Source organism: Eurytemora carolleeae, unplaced genomic scaffold, assembly GCF_000591075.1.
Source record: "Eurytemora carolleeae unplaced genomic scaffold, Eaff_2.0 scaffold1178, whole genome shotgun sequence".
Lineage (NCBI taxonomy): Eukaryota > Metazoa > Arthropoda > Copepoda > Calanoida > Temoridae > Eurytemora > Eurytemora carolleeae.
Genome location: NW_019397112.1, coordinates 48,711 through 67,449, shown reverse-complemented (window position 1 = coordinate 67,449; position 18,739 = coordinate 48,711). Strand labels below are relative to the sequence as shown.

Sequence of the window (18,739 nt, the reverse complement as noted above, 5' to 3'; positions counted from 1 at the left end):
GGGGAACACGGATAACGGTGCTTTCGTCGGAAGAGAAAGCAATCTGAACGTCCATTTTGTCCCCGAGAAAAGGGTTAGTCTTGATGAAGGAGGAGAAGAGAGCGGTCGATCACAGCTCCAGTAGCTCCGAGAGGAGAATTAGCTCCATCTATGATTCCAGGATTAACTTCGGTTGATCCTCAGTTTGTATTTTAATAATAATGTAAAATAAATGTCTGTGCAAAGTTAGTGCTTTAATCGATTCCATCTGGCTTGTTATATTGAGTTTCTCTTTGTAAAGTTGCCTTTATTGAGTTCTTTATACATGAGTTTCTATTAAGTTTATATTTTTTTTAATGCAGGGAAAGTAAAGGATGTAATGCCTGTAGAGATTAAGAAAAGCTCAAACATAATAATGTTTATTTTTATTTTTAAGATAATAATAATCATGCTAATGGATTACCTGCATGAAGTACTATTGATTGTCAATAAACCCCTGGTCCCTGTTGTAACACCTAGATATGAAGATTCAAGATTCTTCTAAATAATCATCTATTGATCCATTTTTAATATGTCACATCTGGAAGTTGCTAAACAAAGGCTCCACATGTTTCGATTTCCTGGTTGAAGGAAAGGCTTTAAAAAAATCATGAACCATTAAGACAAGGCTTTAATGCATACGTCTCTAACAGAAAATCTAATTGCGAAAAAATAAAGGAAAAAGGTAAATCAGGTTAAACAAATCTTAATTCTTCATCTTATTTTCAATTTCTTTGATTTTTTTAGTGTCTATGTATAGAGATGACATGGTTTATAACAAACAAAAAGAAACAAAAACTATTTTTAATTGTTTGAACAACATTTTTTTTAAAAGATATTTTTTTTACCATGAATGATCGATTTTTAAAACAAACTTTTGAAAAAAAAATTTTTACATGAATGAACAATTTTATTGAAGAAGCACTATGGGTTGTTCTCAAACGATGAATAAACGAAATGTATCACAGCCCAACATGTTCATCTTTATCTATTTAGTAAATTTATATTTTCATATTTCTCAGTATAAGATATAGGTTTTAATAGGTTTGTCCTCCGATATTGACGCCTTCAGATTTCAAATAAAAAATGTAAGAACTTTTCATAATTCTTGAAAATGTCAGAAGATAATTAAGTGTGTTCAGATGTCTTCCATGAAAACTGTAGTTGCTGAGTAAGTTAGATAGAAAGATAATATGGATAAAATGTTCCGCCAAAATTGTATTTGAAAACAAAATTTAACTTGACAATTTTAAATCTCTTTTCGAGTCGACCAATCGGTTTAGCCGTTTCAACATTTGTTAAAATAGATCAATTGATTTCCTGGCAACAACTTTTCCCTCCAAGAAAAGGATAAGGATGTGTAGTAGGACAAAGTCCAAATGGTCCAATCTTTATTCCATCAACCTGTAAACGTAGCAGTTCCATGAGTTCTTTTTATCAATTTGAAAATGACTTCAAATGTAATTTCAAATCATCTTCCCAAAGCCAAATCCTTTCTCAAAATGAAAGCCTCAAAATATTTGGCTCTTCAAAAAATGAAGAAAAAAAATGTTTGCCTCAAATGTTTGTGGAACTTGGTAGGACCACGGGAATGTTGATAGTTTGGTTCCAGATTATAAGTTAAGTGTGTTCACAAGTTGATTTTTTTTATAAAGGACCAACCAATTAAAATTACTATTACATTATTTAGTCATTGAATTGAAAACTGCCTTCTTGGACTTTCCTGTGTTGTTGCTCGAAATTGAACTTTCACTTAGCATTTAATGATGATGGTCTTTGTACCTAAGTCTTACCTAACTAACTTACTTAAGTTTTTTGTAGGTTAGGATATGAAAATTTTAAAGTTTTCAGTTCTAGTTTTTGAGGGGCATTTGACATATTTCATGAATCCCACGTTCAATTTAAAGTAAATCTTTTGGAGAAACCTTGGTTGGGATCAATCTGAAAGAATTACCTTTCAGTTTGTTTATACATTTATAAACAGGGTGACCCAACAAAAAAACAGGAATTAGAATTTTAAAGACCCAATAATCTTTTGAAATTACTTGAAAAAGTGCTAAAAGTGCTTAAGGGGACTTAAAAATCCTAATCCTTGTTTTTGGGGTCAACCTATATAAATATCCATTATATTTAGAAACAGTTTAAGAAAATATTAACTCTTATCATCGAAAATAAGTAATCTTATTTGGTTATTAGTTTCTGTAATCTCTCACGGGTAATAAACATTTTTCTGTAGAATTAGTGGAATTTTTGTTGAAAAGACAACATTTGAAGAACTTGTAGAAATCTGCCATGAAATTTGTAAAGAATAAGAAATTCAATAGAATAATGAAAAAGAAATAATTGATTTAGAATTGATCTATTAAAAAATTTTAATAAAGAAATAAGTTCCTAAAAATCTAATTAGTTTTTTGTAGAATATTTGATACTTCTTTCGTAGTCATTATTTAATCAATTAAATCGATTCTCAAAGCATAATCATTCAAATTAATTATTTGAAACGTCGACTTTGAGCTCAAACTCAGTAATTATACATCATTAAAACGTTTTAAATCTCTCAAATGAATCCTAAAAAATTACTCCTTAGCACTTCATCCTCAGTTGAACTACCATACCTTGCCTGTCCCTCCCTTTAAGATATCATCAAACTATTGGCTAAACATATAATCCTAAAGGTGAGGTAGTTGGGGTCAGATTATTTACAACAGCCACCTCACATGTCCCATCCTCCCTGAAACATATAATCCTAAAGGTGAGTTAGTCCGGCAGGGTTAAAATACCCACAAGAGCCACCTCACATGATCCATGCCTTTTTAAAATTCGGTTATATGGTGATGGTCCAAACCACTTCAGAATAAAAAAGTAGATGATAGTTCCACATTTAAAAAAAATGGGGTATAGATGTGGTTTAATTATCCACAAGAGCCACCTCGTATGATGTTTTAGCCTCACTGAAACATTTAATGCAAATGGTGGGGTACTACACATCCTTTTATAATCAGGTGATGGTGATGGAACAAACCTATGTCAAATATTTTTACAATGAGCTTCCCTTGAAAAATTGGACCATGAACATGCATTTCAACCCTATAACTATTCTCTATGACTTTCTAGTGGGGGGGGNTCTGATCCATCCCTGTCCCTATCTACAAATCCTATCGACATGTAATAACTGTAAAATATATTCTGATCCATCCCTGTCCCTATCTACAAATCCTATCGACATGTAATAACTGTAAAATATATTCTGATCCATCCCTGTCCCTATCTACAAATCCTATCGACATGTAACAACTGTAAAATATATTCTGATTCATCCCTGTCCCAATCTACAAATCCTATCGACATGTAACAACTGTAAAATATATTCTGATGGCACAATAAAGTCAATACTCCATGTTAAAGTATTATTTTAAGTGAGGGGTAAAAGCTGTTTTGTTATTTTTTAAAACTGTTCAATGTTTCTGGAAATATAGGCCTCAAAAAAGTACCAAAATATATTTTAGATATGTTTGATTTAATCCTTTAAACATTACCTGTAGAGAAAAGCGTTGTAGGGTGATTCAAAATTTAGCGAAGCAGCACACTAAAGTAATATTCATTAAAGGGAGTGACCGGCAAAGTATTGTAGTTAAACCGAAAATGCTGTCTTGTGAAGAAATTTTTTATTATTTTTTAAATGGGATCTGTATGACGTCATCTTTGGACAAAAAACCTAATTCGGATTTTTTAGTTGTGTTATAAAGGCTTGGGGTACTAAATCTATGTATATCCTAGAGGTACGCCCCCCCCCCCCCTAGGAAGCAATAAAAAATAGTTATAGGGTTGAAATGCATGTTTATAGTCCAATTTTTCAAGGAAAGCCTAGTTAAAAAAAAATTGACCAGTAACTTTTATAGTTTGGGAGGGAGGGTTAAAAAAAATGCCAAAAAAATGTAAAAATATTTTTTTTTGTTTTAAACAAATATCAAAGTGAAAACATGAATAATTTATTTGCATGTTTGAAATGACTAAGGTTATATATAGGGATTAGAAAATCAGAGTTTGTGACAAACACTCGTTTGCATTATTGATTGATCGGACTAACGTACATTTGCATTAACGTTCATACAGACTAACGTTTTATTTGAGTGTTAGGTTAGGTTAAGACAATTTCTGGGCCGAGCGCTGCGGCTAGGACAGGCTAGAGGGCCGGGCGCTGCGGCCACATGTGTTACTGATCAGCTGACTTTAGTACAAAAGTACGTTAGTTCAATCGGACATTAGTGCAAACGATACAGCATCAAACACTCAATTCATTTGATAATGATAAATTAGGTTTAAGTGTTACATGAATATTAGATCTGAATTTCGGAGGGCTAATGGCACGCTTCTCATTCCAGAATGCCAAGCTTATTTCCCTGGCTTCGAAAATGTAGGACCGACTCTCTCCCAAACTCTGAAATATTCATAATTTGTCTCATGTTTACGCCATTTTTCGCCATTTTTAGTCCCAGTTAAACCATCAATTATTTTTTGGCTTTAGCTAGTTCCTCTTGGTTGTGTAAATTTCAAAAATTCGATAAATTAAAAAATACATCATTTGATGACTTTCCTTGTTATTTTGTAAACATACAGTTGGAACCAGAAAACTCTGGAATTGGAAGACGACTTTTTGATTGTGAAATTTTAACATGCCCATTTCCCTTTATACGGGATTTAATAAATTAGTGTAAAACTATTTTCTTTGTAACAACATCAAATGTGCTTCACTTTGATGTCGTATTCCTGTTCCACAGTTTTCTGATTATGAATGTAATCTATACGTAGTTCAACTCTTCGATTATCTTTATATATTGTCTACAACAGAATGTAAAAATGTTCTACTAGTCGGGGACATAAATTGTGATTTTTCTAGACCTACACATTTTGTGCAAAGTATTAGAACATTTGCAGATGAGAAAGGCTTAAACATTTTCTGGAATCTGCCAGATAATGATCGAATTGAAGAAGTAAGTTACACATACAGAAATACAGTGAACAATATAACTTCCACTTCCACTATTGATCATTTCCTCAGTAATTTTTTTTAATTTGAATTTTTTTAAAGTGTTTTAAAATTTAGTTAATCAGATTTTCATTAAAAATATATTTCAAATACTAATTATTAAAAGGTTAAATGTTTAAAGAAAATTGTGATTAATAGTTTTCAAAGAATTTAAAACTTAACCATTTATTTCGCTCATCTTGACTCTGGCCTTAATGGCTTTGCTCTATATATACATATATTTATATATTTATATGTTAGATATAGCTGGCGAAACGGCTGAACCAAATGAGCTGTTTTTATGTGGAAAACTCATGGGTATCTTTGGAATAACATCGGCAAAAAAATTTCGAAATATTGATTTTTAAAATTTGATTTTTTTAATTTGAAATTTTGTTCACTGGCAACGCCAGGTACTTCAGCTAGTTGAAATAAAACCTAAAAATTACTTCTGGGATTAAGATGAGAAATATTAGAAACCAAGCAGACGCCAGGTCTGCCATCTGAAAATATTAAACAAATTAAACATTTAGAGTTAAAATGTTCCAAGCCGACATTTTGTTTCAACTTTTGCCTTGAACCTTGAAAGGATTTAAAAAATTTTAAAAATCCACAAGCACACAAAGTAAAAAAACAAAAAAACAAGAAAAAGTAAAAAAAAGACAATTTTAATTAATATATTAGACATTATTAAATTATAATTCTAAACCATGCAGTTAAAATGTTAAGTAATACTTAAATGAAATTGTATTTATATTGAAAAGATAGTGAAACCCATCAAACTTTGGAATAGAAAGATGTCTTTTCACCAATCTTATGTACACCAAGCTTATGTACATTTCAGGTTTTATGAAAAAAACTAGTTTTAATACAGTGGTAGGCGGTTATATCAATACGATGAAGACGACTTTGAATTTCCATTTGGAATTATATTAAGCTAGAGCATGTATACACATTAAGATAGAAGCCGAGAGGAGCTGTCAATTAAAAAAGCTGTTCTTTGAATACTTGTGAACTTGAAATTCGACAAAATCAAGTTAGCAGTCAAAACTTATATAAACAAGATGTGTTCATTGTATTGATATAATCGCTTACCACTGTAGTTGATTGAAACCCAACTTAATAAGTGAAACAGACCAGGGTTGCACAGCTGTGTTTTATGTGCATTAGAATATTTGAATTTATATCAATCCTATTCCTTTTCCAAGGTGTTATGGGTCTTACTGAATATTTATGGTTGGGTAAAGTTTACAATTCAGTGAATTGTCAGAGTTGACTTTAGTTGATGACTGAAAACCATCAACTGGCCCCATTTGCACAAAGGACGTGTTTGCCATTTGAATAATTAAAACATTCATGTTTAACAGGGTTCTTTTTTACTAAACTTTTTTCATCGTTTTTAAATATATGTTTTTAGAAACTTTTACTTTTTATTTATGAGATTCAAAAAGTTTTTAATGAAATTTTTAAATTTTGCGTTTTAGCTTATTTTGAAGTTTCCACAACAACGAAAAAAGCTATGAACTTTATTAAATTCTATTAATTATTAACAAGCTTTTTTTATTTCATGAGCTAAAGTTATATACAAGAATGGGCCTTTAGAATGCTTCGTGCCCATTCTCTAATTTGACTTTTAATTCCATTGTGGCTCTACATGTGAGCATCTTCTCAAGTTGTATAGTATAAAACAATACAAAAAAAAGATCACGGATTGTCAAATATTTTAAGTATTTCCATAAACGTTCTCTGTGGTCATTTGAGGTCCCACACCAAATTTGGACCCTATCGCAAATTGTTTAGATGTATACATAAGATTAAAATATTTTAAAATCACTCTATGTTTCCAAAAGAATCGAAGAAAGCAAAGACGACTTTACAAAGAAAAGAAAAAAAGCTGGTGTTCCACGAAACATTATAGTTGGTGAATAGTTTAAAATGTCTTCTTCCATAATTTGTTAAGTTGTTTGATACCAAGGAGATTAATAATAAATATTTCATGGTAGTCATATTATAGTAAAATGGATTTCAAAATAAAATATATTTGAGTAAATTGTTTTTAAAACTAAATAAACTGCAAAAAGTCTTTATAACATCTAATACAGTATACGGAAGAAGACGTTTAAAACTATTCACCAACTGTCATGTTTCGTGGAACACCCTGTATTCACCAACTGTCATGTTTCGTGGACCACCCTGGAGTTTTCGTTAAAAATAGTTTACCAACTTGTTTCTTATCTTTATTGCCGTCTTATCAAAGTAACACATACTAGGCTGTCCGTAAATATAGTTCCGATCATGTTAGCTAGATGTCAGTACAATTCAGTTTGTGTTATTTTAGTTTAAACGCAAATATACAATGATTTAGTCTCTTATTAAAACTTCTTATCAAATTTATCAGTCATTTTCATCGAGGGACAAAGCTAGTGGTAGGAGATTTAAAAACAAGATTAAACTCATTTTGTTTGGATTAAAATTAAAATAGACATCCTTCATCTTCTCTTTGAAATTAATTAATAGGGATTTACACTCTATTCCTCAAGTATGCTTTTATTTTTGTCACAAATGACAGTTTTATGATATATTACCTGAAGTGCCCGGCGCCCGCATTGCCGTGAAAACTTTTACAGTCAACTTTTAAAAAATTATTTTTGAAAAAAAAAATATTTTGGCCTTTGTTACCGCAGGGGTACTCAAGAGTTCCATCGAAAAATGTCAGCCAATTTAGTCCGGCCGTTTGGCCAGCAATAGCTAACATATATACAAATATATGAGCGAAGAGCGTTGATATATATATATATATATAGATGGATATTTCAGTTTTTAACTTCACATTTTTTATTAAAAAAGAATTATACTAAACATAATGTTTCACGCCATCATGACGATCCTCAGAAGTTAAAATTCTTTGAACAAATATAGAGATATATAGTTTTGGATGAAAATGAATTCTGCCAAATTCATTAGTTAGAAAGTTTGTTCTGAAACCTCGGGATCAACGCCATTATCTCCTTCGTTTGCGGATAAATTTAATTTGTCTTCAAAAGTCAATGAAGGGCATTCATTGCAGGGACAACTTTCATTAGGGTATCTCCTTTCTCCATAATTATCTTTAAACATAAAGTATTAATCTCTGGTTGTTTGTTTGCATATCCAACCATAACTCATAAACTCCTTGAACTCATAAACTCCTTGAATTTTTCATGGTTAGATCAAAGAAAAAAATTAGATCGATAACTTTAATAGTTTGGGTGATACGGAGGGTGAAAAAAATGCTTAAAAAAGGGTCAAAAAAATGAAAAAAAAATTTTTGTGTTAAACAAATATCAAAGTGTAACATGTTTCTGCATGTATTTTTCATGGGCTTTTCAAAAATATAGTTTTTAGATCTGTAACTTTATTTAGTCACAAAAAAGTAATGGGCTATTTTAGATTTTTTTTCCGCCCTGTACCCTACTTTATAAATTTAAAATATATATATTTTTTTAACAAAAAAATCCTTTAGATTACTATTCATTAAAAGTCACAAAAAGTTTCAAAAATTAGAGTGCTAGGACACAAAAAACTACAGGGGGCCAGCCTGTTTAGGGTTGTAGTGAATTATGCTACCATGATTAGTACGATCTTTATTATCTATGTTTCGTTATCTATTTTATCTACGTTCATATTGACCCTGACCGACCATTCCGGTCAGTTCTATTTACCTGTACTAATAAAGTAGTAATGTATGAATCATGATTTAAATGGATGTGTATAAGGCCTTGAAATTTGGCTAGAGATATAGAGCCTTGAGTTTTGGCTAGAGATAGAGTTAGTGAGACTGAAATTAGACTAAGAGTCAAGAAATCTCGGGACCTAGATTTATTACAGGGTTTAGAGTTCTAAATTAAGTATTACATTCTGCAAAATGTTTATTCTGCCAAAAAATGAGTCGTTTTGGTTAAATTCTTTGGTTAGAGAAAAATTTTGGCTTATTGTAAACTTGTAAAAGCTGTAAAATTATATATATATATATTGTAAACTTATTGTAAACTTGTAAAAGCTATTATATATATATATATTGTAAACTTATTGTAAACTTGTAAAAGCTGTAAAATTATATATATATATATTGTAAACTTATTGTAAACTTGTAAAAGCTGTAAAATTATATATATATATATATATATATATTGTAAACTTATTGTAAACTTGTAAAAGCTGTAATTTTATATGCTTCATCAGCGATGTAGACAACTTTCTAAATTGAGTGGGTAATTTTTTGGTTTTCAGGCAAAGCTGGATTCCCAAGCTAGTACCTGATAAATTGTAATAATCTGTGTTTGTCTGTTTGTTTGGTAATTGTTAGATATGTCCGATATAAACGTTTCATAACATCATTCATAGGGTTCATCTATGTTATATGACGTCATAGTAACATCATTCATAGGGCTCATCTATGTTATATGACGTCATAGTAACATCATCTATGTTATATGACGTCATAGTAACATCATTCATAGGGTTCATCTATGTTATATGACGTCATAGTAACATCATTCATAGGGTTCATCTATGTTATATGACGTCATAGTAACATCATTCACAGGGTTCATCTATGTTATATGACGTCATGGTAACATCATTCATAGGGTTCATCTATGTTATATGACGTCATAGTAACATCATTCACAGGGTTCATCTATGTTATATGACGTCATGGTAACATCATAAATTTCAAAAATTATTACGTTGCAGGATCTAACATGTGACGTCATGGACAATATTCATATTTGCGCTAATCCCTTTAATCAATTTCATATTCAATCTTTTCCAACTATTTATAGCTTTATAGCTTATACAAGACATTCATATACAGGGTGTCCCACGAAACATGACAGTTGGTGAATAGTTTAAAATGTCATCTTCCATAATTTGATAAGTTGTTTGATACTAACGAGATTAATAACATTTTTTTATATGACAGTTATATTATAAAAAAATTGATTTCACAGTAAAATACACATGAGTTAAACATTTTTATAACGAAATAAACTGCAAAAAGTCTTTAACATCTAATACAGTAAATGGAAGAAGACGTTCAAAACTATCATGTTTCGTGGGACATCCTGTATGTTGTATATAGCCGGCCAGCCCAGCCGTTCAGCCAGTTATAAATAAAATGAGAAAAATCAAACTGTTTTAATGTTTAAATTTTATATAGAATTATGTATGTATGTTATTAGGTGCTCTGCACTGCTCATTTTCACGCGTAAATAATGTTTCACACAAAGTTAAAATTCAAGGTTTGATCAAAATTCGAAAGTTTTGTTTTTTGAGAAAATAATAAAATCTTTAACTTTAAATTTAGCTTTAAAGCTTGATATTTCAGGGTTGTAACAAAGTTTTAAAACAATTGAATCCCTATGGTCTCCCTCTGGTTTAAGAGATAAATAGTTATTCTTTTTTGATTAAGTTCTGAAGCTTTTTTGTTTTGGTTTTACTTTAAGCACATAATGGAGTTTTTAGTTTAAAATTGTTTATTTATAATCTGTAAGCTATATAAATACTAATATTTAGTTTAAAATTGTTTATTTATAATCTGTAAGCTATATAAATACTAATATTTAGTTTAAAATTGTTTATTTATAATCTGTAAGCTATATAAATACTAATATTTAGTTTAAAATTGTTTATTTATAATCTGTAAGCTATATAAATACTAATATTTAGTTTAAAATTGTTTATTTATAATCTGTAAGCTATATAAATACTAATATTTAGTTTAAAATTGTTTATTTATAATCTGTAAGCTATATAAATACTAATATTTAGTTTAAAATTGTTTATTTATAATCTGTAAGCTATATAAATACTAATATTTAGTTTAAAATTGTTTATTTATAATCTGTAAGCTATATAAATACTAATATTTAGTTTAAAATTGTTTATTTATAATCTGTAAGCTATATAAATACTAATATTTAGTTTAAAATTGTTTATTTATAATCTGTAAGCTATATAAATACTAATATTTAGATACTAATACAATTACATTCACATTGTATATTGTACATTGTACATTGTACATGGTACATGGTACATGGTACCTGGTACATTTACATTGTACAGTGTACAGCGAGAACCAGATAATAGTGGAATTTATTAATTCGTCTTTTTTTTAATTAGCTTTTGTGTAAGGAGTTGAGTTTTTGCCACAAACTCCAATTTCTAACACCTATAACCCGATGTTCTAGACCTTTGGTTATTTCAAATTATGAATTTTATAATAATATAAGTTTGAAATTTTAAAGGATTACACCGCCAGGTTGTAAAGATAAAAGAAATATGAGATTGTGGCAACTCAGTTCATTAGCGATGAATAAAAAAAATTGAATAAAATTTTTTCAAATAAACACAAAGGCCTTTTGGTACGGTTGTAGGTGATTATATCAATATAATGAAGACGACTTTTTGCTTTCAGTTTTAATTGTTAAAAAGCTCTTTTCAAATTTCAAGTTTACAAGTAATTAAAGAGAAGCTTCTTTAATTCATTGCTTCTCTTTGTATGTTTTTGTATATCCTTGCTGTTAAAAAAGCTAAATGAAAATCGAAATTGAAAACGATAGTCGTCTTCGTTATATTGATATAATCGCCTACCGCCGTAGTTTTATTTTTATATATAGTTATTATTTAATTAACGGGGTGTGATCAAAAAGTTTTGCAAAAAAAATTAGGGGTACTACTAGAAGTCTCAGCCCTAAAACAGATCTTTGTAGTAATGTAAAGAGCGTTCTCCCGAAGTATATCAACTTTGTTCGTCACAGCAATAAAATTTTCAAAATGGTCTCAAACTTGATCCATCAAAGTCTGTTTAAGACTCTTTAAGAGCGATCAAAAGAAAAGAGAAATCAAGTATTTAAGGTATGAAGGACTTTTTTCTCATTTAAATTTAAAAAGATCCATAATCTATGTCATCATTTTGCTCCAATATCAGAGATTTTGGGACAAATTTTGCCCAGATCTTTGCCGTTTTCAAATGTTGCTTTTCAACTTAATTTACAATGTAGAATTAAAAGAAATTCAGCTTTAACCATGCATTAATATATATATATATACAGCAATTTTCAATGGGCATTTGTTTAAAAGCAACATCTAGAAGTTGAGGACTACAGGGTGTCCCAATAAACATGGGAATTCAGTGACGAATTCGATATCGTCTTTTTAAATAATTCTTTGATTTAGTATAGTGATACCTACTGAGAAAGCTGTAATCTGTAAAAGTTTAGTCTGCTATGTTCACATTTTGTTTGTTTATGTTTTGACTGCATACGGTTGTACTTAGTAAAACAAGAAAATTACAGTATACAAACAGAGTAAACTTGTCCGTCTTCACTGTTCATCTTGCGGAGACATTATAGACGCATCTTTACAGTCTTTTACCCTTTTCATAAAAAAACTCTAGAAGACGTAATAATGTTATCGCTTTTGAAATTAGGTATTACAATGCTAATTCATAACAAAGACGATATCCAATTCGTCACTGAATTCCCATGTTTTTTGGGACACCCTGTATAATATAGAATGTCCTATTTTTACCATTTTGATTAATTGTTTATTCAAAGGGTACATTGATATAGCTTGACTTGAATCCTGCTGTTGCTATGAGATTATATTTCATTGTTGGTCCACCCTTCACTAACCAACAATACATACCAGCAAATCCTTTAGCCATCCAAACCCAAGCCTGAACAGAACAATATATAAACCAATATAAAGTAGATTCATTGTCGTCTTTGCTTTCTCATTTCTCATGGCATGGTACATTCCAGTTCATTTCATGTACTGGGCCGAATTTAAACGAACCAAGGCAAGCAGTACAGTACAAACAGAGGCGTATTCAGGAATTTGTCCAGGGGGGGCTTAAATTTTTTTATCTTTCCAGGGGGGCTCGGCACCCAATGGGGTCTGAAATCAATAGATTTCACTGTTCACTGGTCTAGGGGGGGAGCTTAGTCCCCATAGCCCCCCCCCTGAATACGCCTCTAAGTACAAATACAGACTAAATGAGACAAAAAGGTATGCTACGCTAAATAAATAATCTCCTTCTAGTGAAATTTACATGATGGATACGTTTCGGGAGCTATAGAAGTGCTGGCCCCTTTATATAGATTACATACCAGTACAGATGCAAGGTTTATCATAGAGCAATACTTCCACTAAGTTATAATAATTCTAAATTTCATGTCGTAATTATATTTCTATTTGTTCTATGACCATTTTCCCTTTAAACTATTTGCGCTATGTTTTATTTAGATTTGATCAAGGAGAATTAAATAGAAGGAGGGGGGATAGGGTTTCATTGCACTTTGCTGTGACGTTTTTGGACAGCCAATCTAATGTAAACAAACATGAGTTAGTATACGGTGAATCTTTATCAAACGCCAGAGATGCACCAGATGTCTGTTTATCATTTGTGTTATTGTTTACAATCTTTATTATTGTTGTTACACTAAAACTAGTTTTATAGCATACCTACTAGCCACAAACACAATGAGATCCCTCTCACAACCCTTAAACTGTATCTTATACTTTCCCAAAAATAAACAAATATATATATAACCCTGTACTGCCGGATATGACGTATGTACCACTATCACCCAACCTCTCCCGTGTACCACATGTACTCCTTGCATTTCTCTTTTTGACGTCTCCACAATAGGACCTTTCTATTAGCAGGCGTCAATTCTCTACCCTCATTCTGTGGTCCTCAGGTAATTAATTATTTGTTGCTTTCCTTTCAGTATTAGGAGCAAGATGCTAAATACTGTTTTTTTTTATATTAGAGAAAAGTAAAAGAGCGAGATGCTAATTTACTGAGTTTTAAAAGTATTAGTGCAAGATGCTAATACTTATGTTAATATGTTAATAATTGTTTCAGTAACAGGAGCGAGATGCTAGTTACTAAGATATTTGTTGGCTATGTTCTTAACAGAGGTCAACTAAGAATTAAAGAGTATAACTTCAGTTACTCTGCTGGTATTCTAGAGCATGATGCTATGATTTTGTATATTTTTATTATTGCCGGTCAAGAATTAATTTTTTTAGCTTAATACTAAAGTCAGATTCTCCCTTAATTAAACTGTTCTCTGCCTATAACTGAAATTATTATTTAGCATGGTGCCAGAGCGTGGAGACAAGGGCTCTAAGAGTACTCCGAAGCATACCTTACTGCAGTCTAACTTGAAACCTTTAAGTGACAACCTTCAAGGATTGACGCAGAAAGTTTCTAGTCTTGAAGCTGCTCAAAATGATTTACAAGCTCAATTCCAAGCTCAGAGACAACATACCTCTCCTGTTAAATCCTCTGATCCTACTCCTCTATCTTACATATCAGTTTCTTTTGAGGTTGGGTCTGATAATGACCCTGAATTTGTGGAACAAGAGGATGAGGATGAGAAGATTGAAGATATCAATCCGTATCAAGATAATTCTCCATTAGATTGGATCTTTGAGAGTAATTCACGTCAATTTTGGGTTCCGGAGCAGAAACATATCGATTTATGGAATTCTGCAAGGAACATGGATCCAACAACAACCATAAAGAGGATTGGTCTAAACCACAGCGGTCAAGGTTAGAAAGTTTTTAACTTCACATCCTTCAGCTGAACCATTTCTGGGTCCATCCCCTGATGATGATGTTCCAGATCTTAGATACAACAACAAGAAGCTCCTGGAGAAGCAACTATCCACTCTCTAGAGCTGCGCTGACAGATTTGCTGTCCTCTACTGAACTAGTTATAGAAAATCTGCAGAAAACTGCTGCAGACTACAGTAATCCAGAGGTTCAGGTTGCAAGATCCAAGGGAAGAAGCTGCGGAAATATTTTCCACTCTTGCTGCAGAGTTCAAAGATACATATGTTAAGAAAGCAATTAATGCTTTAAGACTACTGGGTGATGGACACAATAAGGTTACGAGTCTACGTAGATCTCAATATGTGGATAATGTGACCTCTGGATCTGAAGCCTGGAACATGGTTCGACAGCTGCAACCATCCAAGCAATTCTTGTTTGGTGGGGATATTCAGAAGGTTTGTAAGTCTTTGAAAGATGGAAACCAGTTGTCCACTGTTCTTCAAAGGAAGCCTAGTTTTGGATTCAAGGGACCAAAGAAGGATTTTAAGGGAACCAAAGGAGGAAGAGTAGATAGATTTCGGAGCAAGAACCCAAACTCCAAGTTTCAAAGGAATTTTCTTTCAAAGTACTAGTGTTATTATTGAATGTATTAATATATAAACCTTGTTCAATAAATGTGTTTTTTTTTCTTTCGTTTAGATATGCCTCCTGGTCTGAGTAGTTCTGCTGCTTCCTGGGAGCAGCTTAGAGCTAGTCCAGAGATAATTAAACTTGTTAAATAAAGACATGAAATTAAGTTTGACATCAAACCTTGTTTAACTCGTCCTAAGATTGAATATGCTACAATATTGTCTCCTAACAAGATGGATGTAGTTCGCAATGAAATTTCTAGTCTTCTTTCTAAGAATGCAATCAAGATAGTCCCTGAGCATATTGCTAATAAGAAGTTAGGGGTTTATAGTAAACTTTTTTGTGTCCCTAAACCTGGAGTTAACAATTGGCGTCCACTGATTAATTTGAAACCTTTGAACAAATTTATCAAGAAAGAGAACTTTAAGATGGAAACCCTGAAAGATGTTAGAGCCACTTTAAAACCCGGAGATTTTGGAGCCACTGTAGATTTGACAGACGCTTATTTTCATGTTAAAATTCACAAGAAAAGTCGAAAATATCTTCGATTTATTTTTGAGTAAGTTCTTAACAATTTGGGTGATTATTTAAATTGATAAATTGCATAGCTTTAGATTGTTTTCTTTGTAGGGGAGTAATTTACGAGTTCATTTTTCTACCTTTTGGACTTACATGCTTGCCTCGTATCTTTACTCAAGTGACAAGATTTGTTGCAGCAGAATTTAGAAAGCTTGGAGCTATTTCTATTTTCTACCTTGAGGAGTAAGTATATTTTAAATTTATTAAATCAACATGTCTACATAATTAACAGATAATGTTTTAGTATCCTGGTTCTTGCATCTTCTAAGACGGTGTGGCGTTATTTCTGGGTAAGCGTTAAATAATGGTAGAAGACTCTACATAGCAAATTTTTCGCGGCATTCTCACACAATTCTGTAAATTTAAACAGTAAATTAAGTGAAAGTATTTCTCATATTTGAGAATCAATCAAGTTTTGCTGAGCGACAAACAGTAAAAATTAATTGTTTTAACATTAGGGATCGATACTACAGCTTAGTTTACATAAGTTAATTCTTAAGATTCTGATACTTGCAACTGATGAGAGTTTAATGTATAGTTAATTTTCTGTACTTACATTATATATCAGCATATAGTGTATATTTTAAGTGTATAAATATAATTTCTAATTATGAAATTTCAGATAAATACCAGATTTTTGTAAAAATATGCGCGGATGCCGCGGAAAATTTGCTGCGTAGAATCTACTACCATTATTTAATGTTTACCCAGAAATAACGCCACAACGGACCTAAGGAGTAAGGTTGGAGTTCTTCTGCAGCTCCTGCAGAAATTGGGGTTTTGCATTAACCTTAATAAATCAAATTTGGAGCCAACCCAATGTTTTGAATATTTGGGGGTTTGCTGGGATACAGACAAATGGATGTGGTTCCCAAGAGACAGGAAAAGATTAAAGAATCTGCTCTAGAGTTACTTCACTCTCCAATAACTACATGTCGTCAGGTATCCAGGTTCATTGGGAGAGTTCAATCGGCTGATGGAATTTTTCCTCTCGCCAAGGGAAGAACAAGATTCATTCAATGGGATTTTCTCTCCGCCTGCAGAGACGTTTCTCAGTTTGACGAGCTCATGTGCCTTTCTCAGGGTTCATTAGACGAATTGAAAGTGTGGTCTAGTACTGATTTATCTGAAGGATTACCAATTACAATTCCATCTGCTGCATCTTCTCTCTACACTGATGCTTCAGATTTTGGTATAGGAATTTATTTCCAAGGTGAAATGATAAGTGAGAACCTTCCATCTTGGTGTAGGAACGCTCATATAAATATCAAGGAACTATATGCAGTGGATAGAGCTGTTGAACTTTTAAGTGAGAAACTTACTGGGAGTGTAGTGATGGTAAGGATAGATAACAATACTGCTCTAGCTGCAATTAAGAAGCAAGGTTCTACTGGGAACTCGGAAATATCCCAATTAGCAGTTAGTATTCTTTAGAGATGTTACCTTCAACAGATAACTCTGGTGCCTATAAGAATTTCTTCAGCAGAAAATTTACTAGCAGACAGTGCCAGCAGATGAAAAGAAATGGCAGACTGGAAACTCCACCCAGCCATAATCAGGAAAGTGTTCCAGCGTCTGGGAACTCCATATATAGACCTATTTGCAACATGCAACTGAGCTCAAGTTCCAGGATACTACACCTGGAACCTAGGGGACCAGTATGCACAAGGAGTGGATGCCCTAGCTCCGGATTTAAACTGGAGTCAGCACAGCCTTCCATATGCCAGGAGCTGAGCGAGAGTATGTCTATCAGTGGAGGAAATGGCACAGCTACTGTAGGAATCATGCCATTTGACGGTGGTGTATTTTTCGACCTACGCATATCCTCTATATTACACTTCTGACCTACTTGCACGTGGTTTTCCAGCTGCTTTTTAGCTGCTGTAGGTCTGTTAAACTATAGGTCAGTTGCACCTTAATTCAAAAAACTTTTGTTTGATCAAACCTACTGTAGGTCGGATGTACAATTATTTGTAGGTCGGATAGTCATCGATTGTAGGTCAGATTTACACTTAAGTAGGTCGGATACATATGCATTTGTAGGTCGGATGGTCATCAATTGTAGGTCGGATTTACACTTTAGTAGGTCGGATATATGCATTTGTAGGTCGGATGCACACATTTGTAGGTCGGATGGTCATCGGTTGTAGGTCGGATTTACACTTTTGTAGGTCGGATATATGCATTTGTAGGTCGGATGGTCATCCATTGTAGGTCGGATTTACACTTTAGTAGGTCGGATATATGCATTTGTAGGTCAGATGCACACATTTGTAGGTCGGATGGTCATCGGTTGTAGGTCGGATTTACACTTTGTAGGTCGGATATATGCATTTGTAGGTCGGATGTACACATTTGTAGGTCGGATGTACCTACAAAAAGTGTACAGATCCGACCTACAAAAAGAGCATATCCGACCTACAAATAGATATGTACATCTGACCTCGCTCCATGCACATGACTATAAACTCAATCATGCCTGTAGGTCGGATTAAAAAAATAAAATGTGTAACCGACCTACAGCTGTCGTAGGTCGGATATAGCAATAGGTCAGAAAGTTAGTAGGTCGGAAGTTCAGTATAGAGGATGTTGCGTATAGACGATGCAACATTACCCATTTGACCTCTTACCCCTGCTATAGAAGATGTAGTTAATTTTTTAACCTTTCTGTTTAAAAAAGGTTTACAATATAGTACTATTAATACTGCAAGATTCGCTTTATCTAGTACCTTGCCTCCTGTTGGTGGTTTACCAGTTGGACAACATTATTTAGTTTGTAGACTTATGAGGGGGATTTTTGTAAAAAAACCTAAGATTGTGGCCATGTTCCCTGATTGGTCAATTGGTAAAGTATTGGAAACCATCAAGTCCTG

The 18,739-nt window shown here is 32.4% G+C and overlaps 1 protein-coding gene across 3 annotated transcripts in view; it reads right to left on the bottom strand.

The window, feature by feature from the left end:
- Window positions 1-18,739, bottom strand: part of LOC111711951 (uncharacterized) — a 29,606-nt gene that overhangs the window by 7,602 nt on the left and 3,265 nt on the right. Inside the window, exons 3-10 of one of the 3 annotated variants that reach the window (XM_023486439.1) lie at window positions 12,737-12,767; window positions 5,494-5,547; window positions 4,349-4,456; window positions 3,555-3,604; window positions 2,688-2,749; window positions 1,742-1,770; window positions 1,339-1,422; window positions 443-519 (exon numbers count right to left, since the gene is read on the bottom strand). In XM_023486439.1, coding sequence (XP_023342207.1) covers window positions 443-519; window positions 1,339-1,422; window positions 1,742-1,770; window positions 2,688-2,749; window positions 3,555-3,604; window positions 4,349-4,456; window positions 5,494-5,547; window positions 12,737-12,767 — 495 coding nt within the window. Of the gene's footprint in view, window positions 1-442; window positions 520-1,338; window positions 1,423-1,741; window positions 1,771-2,687; window positions 2,750-3,554; window positions 3,605-4,348; window positions 4,457-5,493; window positions 5,548-6,268; window positions 6,294-12,736; window positions 12,768-18,739 lie in introns of those variants that run through there. The other 2 variants (XM_023486441.1, XM_023486440.1) reach the window with 2 other exon arrangements.